Genomic DNA, 23,394 nt, shown 5'->3' on the forward strand with positions numbered 1-23,394 from the left:
TCTGCACAGAACTGGGCCCAGGGTGTGGCCGACACCTGTCCCCTTCTTCCTGGCCTGGCCGTGGTTCCCTCTTTGCAGCACCCCAGAAATTCCGTGAGTGGGTGACTGGCCTCTGAGAGGCAGGTTTGAGTCCTGGAATGACAGCCAGGAGGAGCTGGCCATGCACAGTTGCCTGTCGGTCAGGGCTGCCCCAAGCCCAGGAGGCCACCCTGTGCTTTGAGAAGCCCATGAGGCGTCTGCTCTGCTGCGCAGGGTGGCCCGCAAGAGGCCGCAGCAGCTGAGCCACAACCTGGTGGCCAGGGCGAGCCCGAGAGGTCCCTTCCTCTCTGTGTTGCAGGCCAGGGGTGGCTCAGCACCCTCAGCCCGATGCTGGGGGTCTTCAGGGGCACCAGCCATGTGTGTGACTCCATCCACACGGCTCTGGGCTAAGGCCCAGGCCTGAATGTCCTCGAGGGCTGGACAGTCCCCTGAGAGTTCGATCATGGCTCCTGACAGCTAAGGCAGGACAGCTGTGCGCTCAGACAGAAGGTTCCCTCCCCACTCGCCAGCGGCGTGTCCTCAGGAAAGTCCCCTGGCCTCCCAAGCCTCAGTTTCTTCGTCTGTGAAATGGCGGCAGTGATACCTGACGCCCAGCAGGGTGGGACTGACCACCGCTTTCCTCGGGTTGCTTTTTGACACGGGTTAGGACGGAGTTTAAAACTCTGTGTGGGGTAGAGACCAGCAGCTCCCACTGGGGAACCCGGAAGCCCACCCTGGAAGGGTGGCAGGTGCCCTGCAAGGGAAGCAGGGGACCTTCAGGTGGGAAGGACGGGAGGACAGGCCAGCAGCAGCACAGCAGGGCACCAGCAGGGAGGGCATCGCAGCCCCAGGGCACAGGAGGGGGTTGGGGACACCAGGAGAGGAAGGCTGGGCCCTTCCGCCGCCTTGCACCCTGCATGTACCCACGAGCCTGCCTGGTTCGCTTGTTTCCTCCCCAAACCGACCCCAGCAGAGGTTCCAGGGAAAGCTCTGTGGCCTCTGGAGCCAGCCTGACTCCCCCACACACTCCCCTCGCGCACACTGCTCCGCAGTCCCTGCCCCGCCCAGGGGCCCCCTCTGCCAGGAGCACCCGTCTGCCCTGCCGGCTCGGATTCAGGCTTCCGCCCTCCCCGAATGACAGCCCAGGACAGTCCCCTCCGACCTCCGCAGGGAGGTGGAGGACCCAGCTCCAGCCCACAGCACAGCTGCACATCCCCGAGGGCTCCTGGGCCGGGGTATCTGGGCCAGCACACCTGCTGCTCTTCCTTCCTTTGTTCCCATCTGTTAGGTTTCCAAGCCTTCTACCTGCCCCACTCGGGAAGGGGACTGTGTCTGATTCAGCTGTGGGACCCTCAGGGAGGACCCTCGCTGAGCCTCAGAGGAACGCAGAGGACTGAGGCAGCAAAGGAGCCAGACCCCTGAGGCCCACCCAAGACTAAGCCTCGGCCAGGGGCGCCCTGTGTGGCGGTGGGGCTGGACATGCAGACCGGACCCAGGGCACCGACACAACTCTGTCAGGGGCTTTATGAGCGTCCCCTTGAGAGCAGAGCCACCTGCTCTCACCCCACGGAAAGGAAGCAGCTTTCAAAGGCTCTTGTTGGCCCCCCACAGGATGAAATGTGTTGGCAGCTTCCCGCTGAGCTGCTTGCAAATCGCCCAGAATAATGAAGGGCTTGGAGGACCCGGCAGGTCACTGCCTCCGAGACCCTTGGGACACTCCCAGGCACAGATTCACTCTGCCTCAGGGGTTCCCAGGGCTGGGAGGGGTGAAGGGGCAATTTTTCTCAACATTAAAGGGCAGCGATTTGCCCCTGGGGAGGAATGCGGTATCTGTTCAACAGGCAGCGGGTGACAGATGACAGTCGCTGGGGAAGAAGCCTCCCATATCTAATTGGAAATCCAGAGGTTCTTCAGGGGGGTGCAATGTAATTACCCAAATTGGAGCGGGGCCAGCGGGCCTGATTCCTTGGCTCTGGCTGTGACACCGCAGCGTGTCTGTGCAAAACCAGGGGCTTAGAGACTCCAGGAAGCAGCTGCAGGTTAGAAGGCCGTCCCTGGGCGCCACCTCCACAGGCAGGTGGGCCTTGAAGCTGCACCAGGAGGAGCCGTTTTGATCTCCAAAGCCCTTGCCCTGACCCGCCCCACTCCCCTGAGTCACCCAGGACCTAGAGAAGGGACACCTTGGCTGGCACCAGAAGCTGATAAATCCTCTTAGCCTTGAGTCAGCAAGTGGCACAGCGACGCCCCGCGACGCGCTCTCCAGCCGAGGAGCTCAGGAGGGCTGGCACAGCACACTGCCGGCCCTGGCACGGCATCGGCCCTACAGGGGCTACCCCAGGAACACAGGTGGGTGCGAGGACCTGCTCGCAGACTGGGCCAACCCGAGCTCAGCGGCCACCTCCTCTCATCCTGGCGACGCGTCACCAGGGTTCTTCCCCAGTTCACTGCGATGAGTCACATTGCTCTTACCCCAACTCCCAGAGATGAAGGAACGGAGCTCCCAGGAGCTAAGTGACCTGCCTGCCCCCGTCCCCGGGGCTGGAGAGTGGGGACGGTGGGAGGCCCCAGGCCCTGACCTCAGAGCTGGCACTAACCCCCTGCCATGCTGCCACAAGGTCTCCCTGGCAGACACACTGAGCGGGCACCTCTGAGCGCTTCGGTCTTTCTCCTGCTCCCTGGGCTCTGCTCTTGGGGGGTCACACGGGATGAGCTCCTCAGGGGGAGTCCACCCGGCCTCACGTCCCAGCACCCTGGAGAAAGTGGAGCCCCGAGCTGCGTTTGCGAGCTGTAACCCCAAGGATGGGGACCCTGGAGGTCCACAGGTGACCAAGCTGCTAGGGACAGAGTCTGAACAGAAGCCGCAGGTGTCTGGGGAGGAACAGTGCCCAGGCTGACCCCCGCCATGGGGCCCAGGCTCCTGTTCCCCTGCCCTCCAGGACACAGCGGGAAATGGTGGCACTCGACAGGTAGGAGGCTTGGACAGTCCTTCAGCCTTTCCTTCCTATTCCACTGTCTCCTTCATGGCTCAACGTAAACAGATGGACACTCTTCTAGAATGGTCCAAGGCCTATCCATTTTGTCTTCTTGTTTTTAAGTAAAACTGTAGATTCTCACCTCCGTCCTTTCTTGTCAACTTATGAGCAGACGTTTTGGGCCTCTCCTCTGTGGTCCAGGCTGGCCTCAGTTCACAGCCCCCTTCTGTGCTCCCCCAAGTGACATGGCCAACAAAGCTGAGTCCCAAAGCGTCAGATGTGAGCAGGTCCCCTCTTCACTTGTGGAGAAGGGAGGCCCGGGGACATGGTGTCTGCACAGGGGACCGGCGCACAGGGCTTCCCTGCTGGGAACCCGATCCTCCATTCACGAAGCATCACAGAAAGCCAGTGAGCGCCCGACACCCCAGACACACAGGGCCACCCATGGCCCACTGGTGCCCCGTGGGGGGTATGGCTACATGACCCGGGGTCCCACGAGAGCCAGCATGTGACGCTGCTCCTCTGCCTCTCACTGGGGTTGTTCCTGGGAGGACCTGGCTGACGTGGCATCCTGTTCGCCTGAGCACCCACAGACCTACGGAGCCCGCTGAGTGACAGGTGGAAATGCCACCAGATGGGAATGATGAGAATGACTTCAAATTGCTGCTCCAAACCTGAGCAAAATCCAACCAACCAGGTAAAAGGGCTAACCACGAAAGGTTCTCTGCTCTCTTGTGTCCTGTGGCCATTTTCCTGGAAGAAGCTTCCAGATTTGTGTTGGGGCTTGAGCTGCCATTTCAAATCCCAGCTGTTCCTGATGACCTCTGTGTCCCTGGGATGTGGAGCAGTGCCAGCTGCAACAGGAGTGACGGCTGACTATCTCCTCATTGGCACACCCCAGGTGACCGAGGGCTGGGACACCACACGGTGCCGCAGAGGCGAGTCCCCCTGTGTCCACCGAGAGGGAGTCGCAGCTGTTTCCAGCTCCTCCTCCCGCAGGCCTTGCAGAAGCCCGAGGAGACGGACTCTGGTCTGCACTGAAGCCTGAGGCTCACTCTCAACCAGGGGACAGCTGGCACGTGAAGGTGACCCAAGCCAGCCTGCAGCAGGAAGTCTCTGACATTTGGAGGGGCCTGCTTCTGGAGACTGGGAAGGGGGGGGCCGAGCTGCAGACCCCAGGAACCGCAGGGCCGGAGGGACTCACCTCGTCGCCGCCCTCTGAGGCCGAGGCCCTTCTCCAGATGCTGTCTGAAGTGGCAGGTTCGGGACTTGCTCCTCTCCCTAATCCCTGTCCCCTCGTCCCAGGCTGACCGTCAGGGGATACTCGGTAGTGCCAGCCCCTGAGTGACCTAGGCTTCTGACCCACTGTGACTGTGGCCTCCAGCACCCGCCTGACCTCTCTGGAGAGACCCAAGTGGCTACACCCGCCCAGGGGCCTGCCCTGCTTGGAGGAGCGGCAGAGGGAGGGCTTAGGGGGTGACTGACCTTATGCAAATAGTTCTAGAAGCTCTACCACCATCTAAGTATCTGACTGTGTGAGGTATTAAACGTGAAGATGCGACGTCTCCTCTGCTTTTCAAACCTGTGCTAATATCAGCTCACATTTACCCCTAGATGCCTAACATACATTTTTAATTTTGAAAGCAGCTCCACAGGCTGGAGTCACCCCACTGTGCAGGTAGGGCACGGAGGCTCACAGAGGTCGGCATATGGCCCAAGGTCCCACAGCCCCAAACAGCAGAGCTGACGTTCAGATTCAGCAGGTTTGACCAAAAACTCAGAGAGCCTCCTGCTCCTCCATGTCCTGCCGCTCCATGGAGACTTTGCACTGCAGAAACAGAACCCTGTCCACAGCGGACGGCACACGACGTGGGGGATGTGGGAAGATCTGCACAGTCCTGAGCCTGGGGCACCTCACGGGAGCTAAAGTCTTGCATCTTCTATGAAGTAAGAGTATTTATTCCCACGACAGGGTTATCATGATAATGGAGTGAGATTCTAAGTTCCTGGCACAGAGCAGTTGCTCAATAGATATTATGCATTGGGCAAGCAGGTACTGAACACCTACTGTGTGTGTCTGCAAGAGTCCCTGGGACTGAATCCTGCTCAGTAGTGACATGTCTCCCCTTTCTGCCCACATGAGGATACTGCCCCCGAACCACCTTGCAAAACGAAACTAGCAAAAGAACAATCCCGACTCACGGAACATGGGTCTTCTTTGGAACCCTGGTGAGACCGTTTGGGTTGTAGTAACCAGGCCCTGGGCCTGTTGACGTCAGTTTTAATCCACGATGGGTTTTTGACTTAAAGCAAGACATTAACGACTTTGGTGACTGCTTCACAAGGGATTCGTTGACATCATACTGTCCTAAACAGAAAGAGATTTTAAAACAGAATAAGGAACTCTTCTCAAATAAGTAAAAATTCGTCTCTCCCACCTAGGGATACATTTAAGGGCTAGAAGGCCATATCACCCCACGACGGTCAAACGCTGGGGCTGCCCGGAACAGCTAAGAGTAATACTGTCTAGTGACACCAGAGAACTGGCCCTGGCCATCCCCCGCTGGGCTCACCCAGTCCTCACTGCCCTGCAGGGTGGGCATGGTCCCCTCCATTCTGACACAATGACTCAAAGACACTAAATAACTTGCCAGAGGACTTAGGACATCTAGCCGGGGACTCAGATCAAGCCTAGCATGCTGCTCTACAGAGTAGGAATAACAGACCTCACCAGGCCCCATGGTGCACGCCGGTGATCCCAGCAGCTCAGGAGGCTGAGGCAGGAGGATCGCAAGTTCAAAGACAGCCTCAGCAGCTTAGCAAGGCCCTAAGAAACTTAGTGAGACCCTGTCTCTAAATATAAAAAAAAGGGCTGGGGGTGTGGCTCAGTGGTTAGGCACCCCTCAGTGGCTCAATCCCTGCTCCCTAGATAAATACTTTGGTGGTTGCTTTGTAGATATTACACAGTAACAGTACTTACTGAACCCTATTATGGAGAGAAAAGTCCACCTGCCTCAAAAGCCCGGGCTTCCCCACCACGCCCATCTCAAGACACTGTGAGAGAATCCAATTTATTTGGGCACAAGACTTCAGAGAAGAGGATGGCCTGAGCTGGGGGCAGGGCAGCGGCTGCATCTCCTCAGCTGCCAGGAGCCCTGCAAAGGGCAAGGGGCTGGGCGCCATCCGCACTCGCTGGCCCAGGCCCCGGCGCTCAGAAGTTAAGGAATTACCTGGTGGAACGGAAAAGCTCCAGTCGGAGGAGGTAGCCAGCAACAGCCGCCACCTCATGAGAAAGTGTGAGTGAATCAACAGCCTGAACGTCTGGGCTGGGGAAAACGGGTCAAGGGCCCGGCTGAGGGGACAGCAGCCCTGACAGTGTGAATAAAACTCTCCTAACGCCACACGGACACGCTGGTCAACAGGCCCACAGGCCCACTGTCCGCACCCTGCCACAGCATCTACGCACACAGTGAAAATGGGCAGAATCCAGAAAAGTGGAGTGGGGCACAGCCGTGGTTGGCAGGAGGGTGGGAGAGTGGCCTCCAGTTCTCCGGGCACTGTGAATCTGATCTCGATTGTTTTAAATAAAATTTACATTTCCTTTGCAAAAGCACTGGAATAGTAGAGTGAGCATTAGCCAGGTGTGATTGAACCCATCATCTCCAAGGAGGAAAAGCAGGTGCCCCAGTGAAGCAAGAGGACAAATTACCCTGCAGGGCACTTTGGTTACAAACATCAAAAACCCTAAATATTTTACATACCTTTTGACTTAGCAATTCCACTTTAAGCTCTTTGTATAAGGAAGTAATCTTGATTGTACACAAGCGATTAGTACAAGGATGGCCACTGCCATTTGATGCGGATTAGCAATTAATTTTAAGCCACCTGGATTTCTAACAAGAGGGTATTTGTGCCTTCATTGAGGGTCCCATCATACTATGGAACACTATGCAGCCAGGAAGAAGGGTGTCTTGAAAGGATTTTTTTTTTTAAATCTGGGATTGAACACAGGAGTGCCTTACCACTGAGCTACATCTCCAGCCCTTTTAATTTTCTTATTTTGAGAAAAGATCTTGAGGCTGACCTTGAATTTGCCATTCTCCTGCCTCAGCCTCCCAAGTTGGTGAGATTTGTAGGCATGTGCCCCTGTGAGGGGCTTCTTGGAAGGATTTTTACCACATGAAACATATACTTAATAAGTTATATGCTGAAATTTTAAAAAGTTAAGTGTCAGCAACATTTTTAATATTAGTACATTCCTCTCATATTTCTGTTTTTATCTCTCACACATGCACACACACATGCACGCACGTACACACACACACACACACATTCTAACAAAAAAATCTTAAAGCAATATTAAACTGTGGAAAATAATGAAAAATCAAAAAGCAAAAAAATAAAAGGTAGAGAGAGCCACCTGCCAGGAAGGCGGGGCGGGGTGTGGTCTGAATGTAGCCTATGAGGCTGAAGGGGCCTGCGTTTCCACCAGCTGTGGGGCCCTGGGCCACTCCCCTGTGTCCTGGCATCGTTTTTCCCTGTCAAATGGAGAAGGAGCAGAAGCAGCCCACGAGTGTGCACCAACACAAGCTCCTGGGTCTGGAGCACTCGGGGTAACAAGGAGTGCAAAGCCCCCAGCTCCCGGGGGGGTGCCCAGCAGGTGCTAGAACCCCCCCCCCCCGCAGCTCTGTGTTCTAAAGGTCTGAGCGCCCTTGGGACCCTCCTGAAGGAAGGAAGCAAGCCCAGATGGCTGGTTCCCGGGGCCACCGGCAGGGACTCTGGCCAAGCCCCAGGAGCACCAGCTCTGGTCCTCTGTGTAAACAGCAAGGTGGGGCTGTGCCCACGGGGAGGTGACGCAAGGCGGGAGCTTCACCAGGCTGAGCCTCCTAATTAGCGCTGGATTGTTCCTCGCTGCAGACGGATGGCAACTTTAATCTGGGTTTGGTGGAACCTGCAGTTTCCTCCACACCCTCCTGCCAGGCCAGAGGCACGGCCACGCCTCCCCGCGCCCCTCGGAGCTCTGGGGCTCCCCCGGGGTGGCCTAGGGCACTGGAGGCCCCAGACCACAGGGGCTCTGTGCCCCCTTGGCCCCAGCAAGGGCTGCTTCAGGCAGGCCCTGGCCGAGTCCTGAATCTGGGCGATCCAGAAGGCACCTCGGAATAACGGGGAGGTGGGGTCCTCTAAGGTCCTCTAAGGTCCTCTGGGCTTAGCCTGCTGTTTGCTGGCCGGTGACACCGGATGTCACTCCACCATTCCCTCACCCCAAGACAGGGCTCAATGCACCTGTGACAGGTAGGGCCTGCGACAGGTAGGGCCTGTGACAGGTAGGGCCTGCGACAGGTGAGGGCCTGGGACAGGTGAGGGCCTGCGACAGGGGGCGCTGCATGGGAAACCCAGCAAGGAGCTGGCTGTCAGCCCAAGAGCGTCACCCGTGCTCCCACTGCTCCGTGACAACACGGCCTCCAGGCTCAGGAGGAAAGGCACCTCGAGGCTGTCAAAGGACCAGGACGTGCCATCTTTCCTTCTGTGTCCCCGCCTCCGTGCCCTGGATGCACCCGGGTGGGTGGATCTGCACCCAGCTGAAGGGGAAGCCACTTCCCCGCTTGGCTGCCCAAAGCCCACCTACCTGCCATGGAAGGGGACGCCAGGACAGCTGCTGGGGTCGGGGTGGCGCTTCCAGAGCCAGTGTAGTCCTCCTGGAGGGGACGCTGGTCTCCCCCCCTTCCGTTATTCATTTAGCCCGGGATCCTGCTGCCCACCCCCCGCCTCCCCTCCCCCACTCCGTCCACAGTCACTCCCCTGCCGCTGACCCTCAGCCAGGCCAGAGCAAGGCCGCTGCCTACCTGGGGGAGGTCCTGTGGCAGTGGTGGTGAAGGAGTCTCTCCCGGTCTTGGACAGGAACCCAGCTCGGGCCGAGACATTGTTCTTTAGCTTGCAGCAAGAGATGGAGGCCTGCGGGGAACGGCAGTGTCCAAGGCCTGCCTTCTCCACGCCTCTGCCCTCTTGCCTGCACAGTGGCAAACTTGATTACAAAATATTATATTTGACCGTGTCCTCATTAGAAAGTGACCTGACAGAGGCTGAAAAGGTCCCTCTGGGCCTTTACTGGTTTCCCAGCCCAAGTGCTCTAGGTCTGACCCCCAGCCTATGTGGCCCTGTGCAAGCTGCTCAACCTCTCTGAACCTGACCTTTCTCATCTGAAAAAGGGAACAGATGATCCCTGCTCTACCTGCCTCAGAGCATCATCAGGGGAGGGGGACAGTCAACAGAAATCATCCATAGGAAAGTTCTTGAAGATGTGGTGCTAGTCCGGCACACCTGTAATCCCAGCAGCTCGGGAGGCTGAGGCAGGAGGATCCTGAGTTCAAAGCCAGCCTCAACAACTTAGTGAGGCCCTAAGTAGCTCAGTGAGACCCTGTCTCTAAATAAAATTTCAAAAAGGGAGGGGGGGCTGAGGATGTGGCTCAGTGGTTCAGCATCCCTGGGTTCAATCCCCAGTACCAAAAAAAAAAAAAAAGTATAGTGCTACACATACAAACCCTTTTCATTTCATTTTCTGCTATTTTTAATGTTTTCAGGACACTCAGTGCTTCCCATCCCCACCCTGATCCCTGGCTGCATTCCTCACTGTCCAAACAGTCCCTCTCTTAGATGTAGCATGTGGGGCGCACGGAGGATCGTAGGGTTCCGATTGTGATCCCTGCCCTGACTTTTCTGGACCGACCAGACATTAAGAATTTTGTCTGATGCCCACAATATACATTTGGAAGCATCCAATGTGTTCAGAACTCTCCAAACAATAGAAAAAGCAATCTAAGATCATTCTTCTGCTACCAATGAATCATAGATATTTTAAATGCCAGTTTGCAGTCGGTCTCCTGAACTCATTAGATAACAGACGCAATAAAAACCGTACCGTGAGCCCTGGGAATATTTGCTGAATGTGTGCAACCATTTGCTGGGGCGGATGGTCTGATTGTTCTAGATACTCCTCTGTCATAAATATGTTTCTCGAGAAATGCAGATGGCATTGCGATTTGGAGTTGGCCAAGGTGCAGGAATTTAGCTTTTCCCAGGGTCCTGGTGGCGAGGCCACATGCAGAGAGGGCAAACAAAGAGACCAGATGGGCAGGCTAATGACTGGAGGAAAGAGGACCAGGTCGCCAGGGCAGAGGGAATGACACGGCACCTGGGGAGGAGAAGTGGGGGTCCCTCCCGGCCCAGGCAGAGCCGGGCTGAGCCGTGGCTAACAGGATTACTCTTCTGCTGGGCCACCTGACTCCCCCATTGTTCTCCTGGCCAGAAAAAAAGCTTCCTGCAAACAAAACAGCGGCTTCGGTTTTTTTCTTCACCCAGACAGAAAGCCACCGAAGGGGGAACATTCTTTACACCCTGTCGCAGGGCGATTTCCCCATGCGACTAGGAAAACACTCAGCAGGTTTAAGGAGAATGGCGCTGAGCATTGCCCCAGCCAGAATCCACAACGTGGAGAAGCCCAGGAGGCAGCCACAAGGGACTCGGGAGAGGAGGAGATTACAGCTAGTGGTGGCCTGGGGCCGTGGAATTGTAAGGGTCCCCCAGAGTGCTGGAACACGGTTCATGGTGGGCACGTGTTATTTTAGAGTCCTGTTAAATTAATGATGAACAAAAGCCTGTGCCCGAGATGCATCTGTTGGGAGAAAGAAGAAATTCTGACTTGGGAAGTGGCCGCTTCTAGGTGGACATTGTGCAGGGCTGGGGTTTCCCCTCTGATGTCATGGAGAGGTGCAGCTGGGCCCGGGGGAGCAGGCAGACAGGGAGACACCGGACCCTCAGCCACACCAGTCCTGGCTGCTTGTCTCCCAGGTCACCTGGTCCCCTCCGGATGGCAAAGGCACAGTGGCCACACCTTCCTTACAGCTTTCTTAGACACACCTTGTCCTCGCCCTGTTAGTTTAACAGTCTCCTTGCGGGTGTCCAGGACCTACCCAGAACCACACCAGTCATTCGCCCTGAGCAGCTGGAGGAGCTCAGTCCAGTCACCCCACACTTCCCACCCCCTCACGGTCCTCCTAGGACACGCAGAACAAAGTTCAGACTCCCTACCGGGTCTCTAGGGCAGGCTAAAAACTGACCCGCTTTCTCCCTTCTCCTGACTCACAGTACAAGAGCCTTTGACTTTCGTGTCGTTCCTTGTGGGCTAAGTTCTTTGCTGTCCCGGACCTTTGCACATGCTGTTCCCTCAGCTCTGGCCTCCCTTCAATTCCTGGGCCTCAGCCTTTGAGCCATCTCTGACCAAGTCTGAAGGAATGCTACGCCAACCCTTCCGCCCCTCATGAACTCTCTCAGGCTGCACGTCTGTCTCTCTCAAGACTGGCCACACCTCGAGTACCTTGGCCATTTACTGGCTCTTATCTGAGTTCCCTGCTGGAGTCTAGTGTCACCAGCCTGGCACAGTGTAGCCCAGGATTCGTGCAGAGAGGCCTGGCAGGGCCACAACAGCATGACCCTGATTATTTCCAGCTTCCCCTCGCGCCCACTGACATGAAAACGACACCTCTGAGCAACTCCCTTCCCCGCGCTGAGCCTCGGCTTCCTCTTCTGTAAGATGGGGATGACTTATTTCCTGGACTCTGTGGGTCTTAAATATGATAAATACAAAACTCCCTGATCAGCACTCAGTCCATGAAAAGCACACCACCACCCTCACTCACCTCCATCACCCTCACCTCCACCATCCTCACCTCTGCCACCATCCTCACCTTCACCACCCTCACCTCCACCACCCTCACCTCCACCACCCTCACCTCCACCACCCTCACCTCCACCATCCTCACCTCCACCAATCCTCACCTCGACCACCATCCTCACCTCTGCCACCATCCTCACCTCTGCCACCATCCTCACCTCCACCACCCTCACCTCTGCCACCATCCTCACCTCCGCCATCCTCACCTCTGCCACCATCCTCACCTCCGACATCCTCACCTCTGCCACCATCCTCACCTCTGCCACCATCCTCACCTCCGCCACCTTCACCTCTGCCACCCTCACCTCTGCCACCATCCTCACCTCTGCCACCCTCACCTCTGCCACCATCCTCACCTCCACCACCCTCACCTCCGCCATCCTCACCTCTGCCACCATCCTCACCTCCACCACCCTCACCTCCACCACCCTCACCTCCACCACCCTCACCTCCACCATCCTCACCTCCACCATCCTCACCTCCATCATCCTCACCTCCACCACCCTCACCTCCACCATCCTCACCTCTGCCACCATCCTCACCTCCACCATCCTTACCTCTGCCACCATCCTCACCTCCACCACCCTCACCTCCACCACCCTCACCTCCACCACCCTCACCTCCGCCACCCTCACCTCCGCCACCCTCACCTCTGCCACCCTCACCTCCGCCACCCTCACCTCCACCACCTTCACCTCTGCCACCATCCTCACCTCTGCCACCCTCACCCCTACCATCCTCACCTCTGCCACCATCCTCACCTCCGCCACCCTCACCTCCACCATCCTCACCTCTGCCACCCTCACCTCCGCCACCCTCACCTCTGCCACCATCCTCACCTCTGCCACCCTCACCTCCGCCACCCTCACCTCTGCCACCCTCACCTCCGCCACCCTCACCTCCACCACCCTCACCTCTGCCACCCTCACCTCCGCCACCCTCACCTCCGCCACCCTCACCTCCGCCACCCTCACCTCCACCATCCTCACCTCCACCATCCTCACCTCTGCCACCCTCACCCCTACCATCCTCACCTCTGCCACCATCCTCACCTCTGCCACCCTCACCTCCACCATCCTCACCTCTGCCACCCTCACCTCCGCCACCCTCACCTCTGCCACCATCCTCACCTCTGCCACCCTCACTTCCACCATCCTCACCTCTGCCACCCTCACCTCCGCCACCCTCACCTCCACCATCCTCACCTCTGCCACCCTCCCCTCTGCCACCATCCTCACCTCTGCCACCCTTACCTCCGCCACCCTCACCTCCACCATCCTCACCCCTACCATCCTCACCTCTGCCACCATCCTCACCTCTGCCACCCTCACCTCCACCATCCTCACCTCTGCCACCATCCTCACCCCTGCCACCCTCACCTCTGCCACCAGCCTCACTCCCAGTTACCCAGGGGAAGACCTACAGCAGAAGCTGCCCAGGACAGCAGCTGCTGGCCACATGTGACCACTGCCCTGGAAATGTGGCTAGTTGAACTTGAGATGTGCGCCAAGTATAAAACATACGCTGGACTGTTGAACCCAGGGGCACTTTACCACTGAGCCACATCGTCAGCCCTTTTTTATTTAGAGATAGGGTCTCACTCAGTTGTTTAGGGCCTCCCTAAGGTGCTGAGGCTGGCCTGGAACTCGGGATCCTCCTGCCTCAGCCTCCCTAGTCCCTGGAATTACAGGTTTGTGGCACCATGCCCAGCTCATACACTGGATTTTCAAGACTTGGTGTAAGAAAAGAATCTTCCTTAAATACCTAATTAATAATTTATATATTGATTAGAAGTTGAAACGATATGTTTCGGATATGCTGTGTTAAGTAAAACACATGATGAACGTTATTTTCTCCTGTTCCTTCTATCTCAGTGTGGCTACTGGGAGATCTTAAATGACCTAGCTGGTCTCCATGGCATTTCTGCTGGTCATGCTGGCCTAGAAGGTACCTGTATTGCTTTGAGCACATCATTATTGACTGAATCAGTCGCAGAAGATGGGCGGGATCTTTGCAGTCAGAAAATGCATATGAGTTATAAATATCACAATTGAAAATGAATTAATCTTAGACCAAAATAGTTTGAAATGTGGCACAATAAATACCATTAACACTCCGTGCGATGCCCAGCCCACACGGGGCACAGTGCTCTCACATTCGTTGTCTCTTTGGTTCCTGGTACTAACCCTGTAGGGCAAGTCTAATTAGTGCCACCCTAGATGGCAGCTCTGGGGGCAGAAGGACCTGCCTAAGGCCAGCCCACCCATCTCCACGCACCATGCGGCCCTTGGGGGCCAGGTGCTGTGCTAGACACCCAGCGTGGCTATCTCATTTCATATTTGTGTTAGCGCTATGAGGTGGACACATACACCCATTTAATAGATCATTCGACTAAGTCCTGAAAAGTTAAGGGACCTGCCCAGAGCCACCTAGAGACGGGCAGAGCCAAGGTGTGGACCCAACTTCCTGAATGCACTGTGCCCGTGGTCCATTCTGCCTGGCATTGCCAACATGGCCACAGCTGGTGGAGCACAGTGTCAACAAAACAAAACAGTCTTCTGAATTGGAAAGACTGGGGTTCACATTCCCTACAAGAATCTGAACAGTAAACGTACTGTCTGCAGGGAGAGTGCTAAGGAACGTACCCATGGCTACAGGTGAGGAAACTGTGTCCCTGAAAAGTCAGATGACAGACAGGGAGGATTGCAGTCAGTGTCCCTCGGGGCAGAGGTCTTCCTGCGGCTCCATCCTGACCCCCCTGCTGCTCAGGCTTCTCTAGCATCCGGTCCTCACCAGCTGCACCGCATGCCATCCCCCCGAGCCCACCCTCCCCTCTTTAGCCGACCCTTCGTCCACACGCCCTCAGCAGACACGTGCGACGTTCTTACGTTGTAGTGGTTTGGTGCGGGGGTTTCGGATTTGAGAACTTTCATGAAGCTTGGCAACTGGAACATGCTAGAACAGGAATTACTGAAGTCTTTCTTCGAAATAAAATCTGATGGGATAGTGTACGCATTCGCCGCGGGATATTTAGAAATGATGGTGCCCAAGCGGACGCTCTGTGAGGAAGAAGCCAAAGGGATCAGCGTTGTCACATCTGTGGCCCTGAAGGACAGATCAAAGGGATGGTGCCCAGTCCTGGATCTAAAAACACCTTCTAAAGGGAGACCACGGGGTAACGATGATCCATCGACCTCAGGCTTTGAGGATCTGCCCTGGGAAAATGCGAGTTTGGACCCGTTCTCCATCTGTAAATTAACCCAAATTATTCATCGTCTGTTTGGGACTTGGCAAAAATAATTTTGCCATAAATGCATTTCCACCCAATCCTGTTAAGGTTGACTCATGGGCGGTTGGGTAATCTATATGATGGGAAGTTTTAGACTTTCCTCCCCGGCCGAGACTTTCCCTCTGAGTAAATCCTGCATCTTGTTTCTTAGGTTAAATGGTCCGAGCGAGGAACTGATTCTCCAGGAACTGATTCTCGAGTCTTCAAGGTAGCGGAGGCCAGCCTCCACCCACGCCCCCACCCCTCCCATCACTGCCTTTCCTAGAACCCTTTAATATTCCTGCTGTTTCAACCGACCCAGGGCCGTTCCTTTCATGGAGACATGATAAACTATTTTCAGTTGAAAAACAAACAGAATCAATGTTTGTCAAATGAACAGGGACAAAAGCCACAGAAACTCAGCGATAACATCGCTTTGCCCCGGCACAGCATGGCATTGGAGTCTGATAAAACATTTCCCATAATTTTATGGTTAAAAGCTTGAGAACACTGCCCTGGGTTTCCCCCGGGCTGACTGGGGTCAATAAACACAAACACAGAAGTGGGGGGAGCTGAGGAAGGCATCCGCCCTCCATCTCGGCCCACCCCACTCTGTGCTCAGTGGTGGCGGTGCCCAGGCCTGGTCTAGGGACCACCAGAGGTGGCAGTGTCCTCAGCCAGGGCCTAGTCTGGCTCCTTCTGATCTAAGAACGTGTTGAAGTTCAGGCCCCATAGCCTGGTCCATCCTTTGCATTTGGCCAATTGTTTACCAAGAACCTTGCACTGAGGAGTGAATCCCAAGATCATCCCCACTTTACGGGTGAGGACATTGGACTTCTGCCCGCTAAGTGGTGGGACCGACAGTCTTAGCCAGGCGGCCGACCTGCACCTATCCCCCAACCTAAAAAGAGTAGGTGAAGAGGCACGGTCCCTGACTAACTGCAAATTCATTCCATCGTAGAATCTTTTTGGCTAAAAAGACATTAGTTTTTCATTTGGAGGAAAAAATTATTCTAAAAAATCCCCAGTACAGCAAAGTTTCCAAGGTGTTGTCACGGGATTAGCTTCAGAGCACAGTGACTTGCCCGCCCACGCTCCACAGCCCTGGGTCACCTGCGGGCTGCGGTCTCCCACCTGGCCACACACTGGCATTGGGGAACCTCTCTCCAGCACTAACTCCTCCGGTGTCACTCCTGCCGGCGCACGGAGAAAGGCCCCCTGTGTCCTTTGCCTTCCTAGCCAGTCCTGTGAGAAATTCTGGAACAAAGACTTGGAATCTATTAATGGGGCACTTGACACCCTGTGAACCCAGAGATGACAGGTCTTCTCCTTGAAAGGCGGGCTGTCGCCGTTCCAGGTGACCAGGAAGTTTCTAAAATTTATAGACCCAGAGGTTCGGGTCAGCCTCACCCATAAGTCACACTCCTCCTGGCCGCGGCCCTCTTCCTCTGGGGGGGGGCTACTCTAATTCCCTCAGAGCCTTGGGATCCGGAAGTGGAGAAGGTGCTCAATGTGAGGGTCACTGCAAGAGGGGTGGACAGACGGCATTGTCCCTGGGCCGATGCAGGGACACCTGACAGATGGCATCAACACCTGGGGCCTCTGCCCAAGGATGCAGGAACTTAAGTGTTTGGAAACATGAATGCAAAGTCCCTCCACCGTCCAAGGGAGGACAATTCGGTGTCTGCCTTCAACAGAAGGGAGCCCCCAAAGGGTTTGGTTCTGCGCTTGGAAAGGCCTGAGTAGATTCCATCATCTCAGAGCTACCCGCGGGCCCCTCTCCCCCAGATGGCCCGGCCTTGTCATCTGGAGGTTAATCCTACAGGATGTTGTTCTCCAATTCAGTCCCCGTCCTGGCACCCAGGAAGAAGGGCAGAGCTCCTCCCTGTGAAGAGGTTCTGGGAGAGAAAACCTAGGTGTTGCCGGAAGTCCTGTTCGTGACTCAGGTGGCAACAATCATAACATTTAGCCTGTTCACGATGCTTTGCAGTTTCAAAGAGCATTTCCCTCATGCAATCTGCCCGGCGCCTCCAGGGAGGCTCCACTTTTATGAGACAACTAGGGCACGAAGGGTGACGTGCTGGAGGTCACATCGCGCTCCACCACTGAGTCAGGATCAGTTCTTAAGTCCCCTCTCTGTGCCAGGGCATTGTAAGATGGCACTTCTTTTGACAATGGCTTTTGAGCCTTTTTCCTGGGGTGGGGACAGAAAAATAGGTAGAGGCCTTCTGTGTGTGGACTAGCTGGGGACACGTGTGTCCTTGGCCCCTTCAGTAATGGGAGTGAACTCCCAAGGCGGTCTGCTTCTTGAATGTTCAACTCTGCCAAACTTGACTTCCAATAAGCAGTGGCTACAGTCAGCGTGTCCTGAATGGTCCCTGCGTGTGGTTTAAAAAAAGTCAATTCTAAAGTCAGGAATCACAGCTCGTCTATGCAAGAGACTAGGATCACCTCTGGAGGGACAAAGGGTACATGGGTTTTGTCCTCTCCTACCTCAGTCTCGCCCCAGTTTGGTCCTTTCTCTCACTCTATCTATTTTTCCTGCCAATTTATGAATCTTTTTAAGGCTGACAGTCCTTTTCTTAAAAATGATTATAAATTGGAATGTGGCTTAGGGGTAGCGCAAGGGCCGACCCTGAGTGAAGTCCTGGGTTGCGTGGCCAGCGGGAAAAAAGGAAAAACAGGAAAGGAACACCTTCCCCAGGTCTGGCCAGGGTCACGGGCCCTTCTTCATGTTCGATTCTTCCATTTGATCGTCTAGAGACCTCCACAAAGAGACAAATCCCACACCATACAAAAAAGAGGAGGAAGAAGCAGGGATCACGACTCAGGCCGCTGCCTGCTTTCTTTTTGGTTCTGTCAGATTTCTCAATAATCTGAACAACCTAGTTAGAACAAGCAAGGGGTCAAATTCGATCTGAGGACAAAATACGGTAAGAGTGACGTGTTCCTGTCATGCCTAAAAATCTCAGGAGGACACCGGCTTGGCCCGCTTGATGACGGCAGCATTGGTTTGGACGATCGGGTCTGGATGTGCCTCTGGCTACGTGTGACAATGGAAAAAGAAAATTATTTTGACACTGGGCCCAATTTACCTGTGTGCAATCTGGGGAGGCATTTCCTCTCCTAATTAGAAGCAAGGCCTCTGGAGAGGAAGGACCCCGTGTCCAGGGTCCGACTCCACGCCGCAGGAAGGAATGACTGACCCCCACCCCGGGGACGGCTCTCACCATGGAGGGAAAGGTGCAGGTCCCCTTCTTGGACAGTGAGACGCTGTTGAACACAGGAGACTTGTGGATGACGTTGTAGAACCCAGGACCCGGAATGTCATCCTGGAAGCCAAGAGAAGGCAGCGGCATTAGGTCGCAGCAGCTCCAGGGCGCTTTTCCGCCAACGTGGCATCTGTTGACACCAGGCCTCACTGTCACCCCACGGGACGGGTAGAAATGTCCCTTCAATGGGACGGCAGTCCAGCTGCACCATTTCCCAACTTGCCCTGTGTCTCTCTCAGCGACCGAGCGTGGGACAGGACTCCCAAGGACCACACCGAATCGAACTCCCAAAGAATGTTGTTGGGTTTTTTCATGTCATTAGAGAAATGAGGGTACAAAGGGACACCAGATGAGGCCGGTGTGCAGGTCCCGGGTATGGCTTGGGTAAGGGGACGGGGACGGTTTCACGTCGCCACACCCTCCTGACTCAGCTTCCTCCTGGGCCCTTGAGAAGAGAAACCAGGGCGACCTGCCTCCCACGGGAGATCGTTTCTAACCCAGATAAAAGGAGGCCAGCTCCTGGGACAGGTGCTCAATGCCACAGCTGTGCTGGACAGGGACAGGAGCAGAGCCACAGCAGCCAGGCGGCCACTTCTGTGGGACAGCAGTCCAGCTGCACCATTTCCCAGGCTAGTCACCAGGCGTAAGAAAACGTCATCGACAGAAGTTGGCCAGGCGAGTGGCTCAAATGATGAGGAGGCTTCACCGTGGCAAGCGTTTACTGAGCACCTACTTGGTGCCGGGGCTTTTCCAAGCTTGTCTGGGTCTCAGCACCACCCCATTCCACAGACTCCGAGGCACAGGGAGGTGAATTCGCCCACGGTCCCACTGCCCTAAGTGGCAGTTCCTGCCCTCAGCGTGATGTGCGTGGCGCTGTCTCCTTTACGCCTCACCCGGCCCTGGCAGTGGACGCACTATCAGAGCCACATTTAAGGAAAGTGGGGTTCAGAGGAGGGGGGCCCATGGCTACTAAGAGCTGGGCCCCGGATTTGAACCCAGGCACCAGACTTGGATTTTGCCATCTCCAGTCCCTGCCGCCCAGCTACGTCCTGCCCTGACCACCTTCCTCGGGCAGAAAGAGGCCTTCGAGGACTTTCCGGTCTGACAAGCGCTGCTAACCAGCACCGAGACCACAATGCCTGACTCCCGACCCCGTGACTTTCCCCGTCTTTCCTACACAATCTCATCAGAGCATTAGTCTGGTTCCGTGGGTAAGAGTTAAATCTAGTTGAACTGAGAACATGGTGAGACTGTGTGGGTTCAAATCCTGGCTCTGACATTTACTAGTCACGTGACCTGGGGTCTTCTCGTCTTTAAAATGGGGATTAAATGAGCAAGTGCTATAAGGTATCGGGACGGTGCCCCACACCCAGGGAGCGCTCGTGGGGGGGAGCTGACCCTGCAAACAGCTCCCTAGAGAAACGCCTCCTCATCCTGCAGCCCCCACACCTGCGCCCACCACCAGGTCCTCTCAACCCTCAGCCTGGGCGCTGGTGTCTGGGTTCGCCGGCTCCTGTCCCTGCAGTCAGCTCCCCTTCTGTCCACCGGGGACTGTCATTATCTATAAATCACCTCCTCTGCCCACCTGCCACGGGGCAAGGGTCAGAGCATTCGGCACAGAGGAAATGCTGCGGCCACCAGCTACATGACCTGGCACAAGTCACCTCTTTGGGCCTTAGCTTCTCTCTCTAAATCCAAGGTGTTGGGCCTTGGATGCCACTGAGTTTCCCGAGTCCCTGAATCTAGGAAAAGCTGCAGCAGGAAGTGTGTGGCTCTTCTAGGTTTAAACTAGGGACAGAAGAGGGGCTGGGGCTGTGGATCAATGCATGTGGGAGGCACTGGGTTCAATCTTCAGCACCGGAAAAATATAAATACATAAAATAAAAGGTATTATATCTAAATACACATATATGATTTTTTTTAAAAGGGACCCAAAAACCACATGTCTAGGTCCCAGTCTACCACCTCTGCTCACACCTGACATCTCTCTCCCCAAGAATTTTCTGAGCACCCGTGTCCCTGGGGAGCCAGGGTGGCTAGATGAAACACAAACTGCGGACGGAGGATGCGCCGACCCACTGTGCCCAGCTCAGGCAGGATTTCAGATAAACGCGCAATAGCTATTTTAGTGTAAGCTTATCCCATGTAGCATTTGGGCCATACTTACACTAATAAAATAGCCATCCCACACTCTAATGGAACTGAAGGCCTGTATTTTAATCTGTGAAATCTGACCCTACTGGACCTCAGTCATACTTTAACTCTGCCACACTGCGAACTGGCTTGAGCCCAGGGCAAGCAGGAAGAGGACTGTCACCTCTGGGCCTGGAGGAAACAGTGCTCCCTTTTGCTCTTAATGAGTGTCCATGGAGAGGCCTCCCGGCAGCAGTAGGCTGCAGCTGGCCCGTGGCACCTGTGAGCCGAGCTGCTGAAAATAGACTTGGCCAGGGCAGGAGTATTTAAACCACAGGGACTGGCAAAGGCTCCTTGCAGAGGGGACAGCGGGGTGACCTTCAGGTGACAGCCAGCTTCGGGGGATCCAGGTTTTCTCCCACAACTCCTTGGAGGGGGTGGCTCTTTGGGCGGATGATAAAAATCCAGAGCCTTTCCCTGCGGGATGACAGTTCAGATGACTAATGTTTTGTGACAGTGGTGAGTTAAGTTGGGAGGGTGTGAACTTGGCCACCCCTTGGCTTCTTGGCTGGGACCATCTCAAGAAGCAAAACCAAACAAACAAAGCAACGAAAATGGGCGTGGGGAGCGAAGGGGGAAGAGAGTCACAGTCACCAGGGCTCTGCTGACTGCTCTGGAGAGCTGCACTGAGCCCCTGCCAGATGCCAAACTATTGTCCCCATGACTGTGTCCTGGGGGCGGGAGTCATGACATGAGAAGGGGGCAGGACAGTGACAGAGCATGGAGGCCACAGTCATCATCCCCATCGCTGCTCTTCACAGGGCTGCAAGAGCCTTGGGGGAGTCAGGACCCTGCCGGGGGCCAGAGGTCCGCAGGGTGGACTGGCAGAATGACTGGCAGGTGTGTCCCCATCGTCTCACCCAGTGTACCTCCATGCAGCATTTGGTTGAAAAGCACTTTGAATCTCATTTGAAGCATTCAATTCCTGGATGGGCACATCTGTGCCAAGATGGACGACAAGCCATAGTCCCCTGACCTCAGACTAGGCACAGAGAGGGGAGAGAGGGAGGGGAGGGAGGGAGCAGGGACATGGCAGGACTTCCAGAGCTGAGAGCCAGTCACATTTTCATCCAGTCCGATATTAAAATTCTGTCCGATTAGGACTTTTTATCAAATCACTGGTTGGTCAAACCAACTTCTGGCTTGGAAAATGCAGGCTCTGCAGAACCAAAGACCCCACTGGATCAGCAAGGTGATCCGCCCGGCTCTGGGCTGTCTTAGAAGTGACTAGCTGGTGTTTCTCAGGTGAGCACAAGGTGGATGGACCAGGGCCGCTCTGGCTGGGGTGTGTAACAGGGGGAGGCCAGGCCTGAGGGGGAGCAGCTCTGGCCTGCGGCTGATCTACTGGCAAAATTGCCAGCAAGTTCAAAGTTTCCCCGGGAAGAGCTTCTTTTGACAAAGGCCTTAGTTTCCTGGTCTCAGGACAATGTGTCCATCCACCCTTGACTTCACCCAAGGCTACGGAGCTGCCACTGAGGGGGCTGGGGATCTAGCTCAGAGTTTGTGCCTCCCATGCACAAGGTCCTGGGTTCAATCCCCAGTACTGCCAGAGAGAGAGAGAGAGAGAGAGAGAGAGAGCTTCCACTGAGTCTGACTGTGGCCCAAGAAGTGCAGAGAACACAGACCAACAGGTAAGAGAGCTGGCATCTCCCCAGGACACACGCCCTCTCTGGGACACACGTCCCTCACCACCTGCGAACCTGCAGAGGCAAGGCGGGGGGAGGGCGGGGGCATGGCCTGTGGTTTTCTAAGTGCTCCTGAACCCCATGGGCAATCCAGGGAGGGACAGAGGAGGCAGCAGCCTCAGCTTTGCTTTCTCTGGTTCACAGATGTGCTTTAGCACGTCCTTAGGGCCACACAGCTTGGGAAAAGGTGACCTCCATCTAGGGTGAATTGGGAATGAAAAGGGGAATGCGAGCAAACTTCCAGCAGGTCCAGGCTGTGCTCGGTGACATGCGGGCCCAGCCTGAGTGCAGAGGACCAGCCCAGCTGCACACAGGTAGAGAAGGTCCAGCCGCACAGACTGTCCGTGCAGACACCAAGCCCTGCAAAGGACTCCTGCCCCCAGCGGCTATCTCCTGGGGACCGTGAGCTGGCCAGGAGGCCACAGCCTTGCACAGTTGGCCTGGGGAGGAAGGCGGGCCCTCGGGAGGCAGCCATTCCCCTGCTCCAGACACACTAGTGGGCCCCGGCGGGAGGTGAGGATTCAGGCCAGGGATGAGCTCAGGCTCAGGGTGTGGACGTTCCTGTCCTGAGGAGGGCGGGGAGGCCTTTTAACTCGCATTGCCTCACTAAATTATTGGGTGATGTTCTACAAGCTCCTTAGCTTCCCAGTGCTACGTTGATTTTCTGTGTCTACATATGACCTGAATTCTATGTTTCCGATGAGGAAGTTGAAGCCTAGAAAAGACACACGGCTGGTGTGACAGCACCCAGTGACAGAATGGAACACGGCGGGGGGCCTGATCTGTGGGTCCCATGCCCTTTCCATTAACCTCCATGCTTTCAACATCAAGTTCAAATACGTAGGGTCACCATATTTGAAAAGTGGGGATCAGACTTCTGAGCGCGCTGTCTCTGTGTTTGATGCTGCCTGTAGCTTTGGCTGGCTGCCACCCTGGCTTCTTTGGTAGAAAATGTTCTGAAAATGCTAGTGTTTTAAATGACAGTTTATCAACGTCGGGCCTCTGAGGCCTCTGGACCTGCGTCTCCAGACCCAATCACTCACATCTCGCCCTGGCCAGAGCTCTAGTTGCCAGCGCCCTTTCTTAGACACATGCTGACTTTCATCAGCCAAATTTACGGCCTCGCAGGCCACAAAAGCAGGCGTGGTGCAGTGTGGAAAGCGCAAGAGGCTTTGGAGTGAGCTGGGCCTGGGCTGAGAGCTAATTCTTCCAACGCTGAGTCAGCAAATATTTATTGAGCGCCTCTTCTGTGCCCAAC

At 55.6% G+C, this 23,394-nt stretch overlaps 1 protein-coding gene across 4 annotated transcripts in view; it reads right to left on the minus strand.

Annotated features, from left to right (window-relative positions):
* Positions 1-23,394, minus strand: part of Stpg1 (sperm tail PG-rich repeat containing 1) — a 40,969-nt gene that overhangs the window by 4,541 nt on the left and 13,034 nt on the right. For 3 of the 4 annotated variants that reach the window (XM_013365117.4, XM_078025607.1, XM_078025608.1), the window contains 4 exons: positions 18,217-18,318; positions 14,607-14,777; positions 8,834-8,942; positions 5,193-5,358 (listed from right to left, as the gene is read on the minus strand). In XM_013365117.4, the coding sequence (XP_013220571.1) occupies positions 5,193-5,358; positions 8,834-8,942; positions 14,607-14,777; positions 18,217-18,219 (449 nt within the window). In that variant the 5' untranslated portion in view covers positions 18,220-18,318. The remainder of the gene's footprint in view (positions 1-5,192; positions 5,359-8,833; positions 8,943-14,606; positions 14,778-18,216; positions 18,319-23,394) is intronic. The other variant, XM_078025609.1, reaches the window with a different exon arrangement.

This window comes from Ictidomys tridecemlineatus, chromosome 11, assembly GCF_052094955.1.
Source record: "Ictidomys tridecemlineatus isolate mIctTri1 chromosome 11, mIctTri1.hap1, whole genome shotgun sequence".
NCBI classification, from domain to species: Eukaryota; Metazoa; Chordata; class Mammalia; order Rodentia; family Sciuridae; genus Ictidomys; species Ictidomys tridecemlineatus.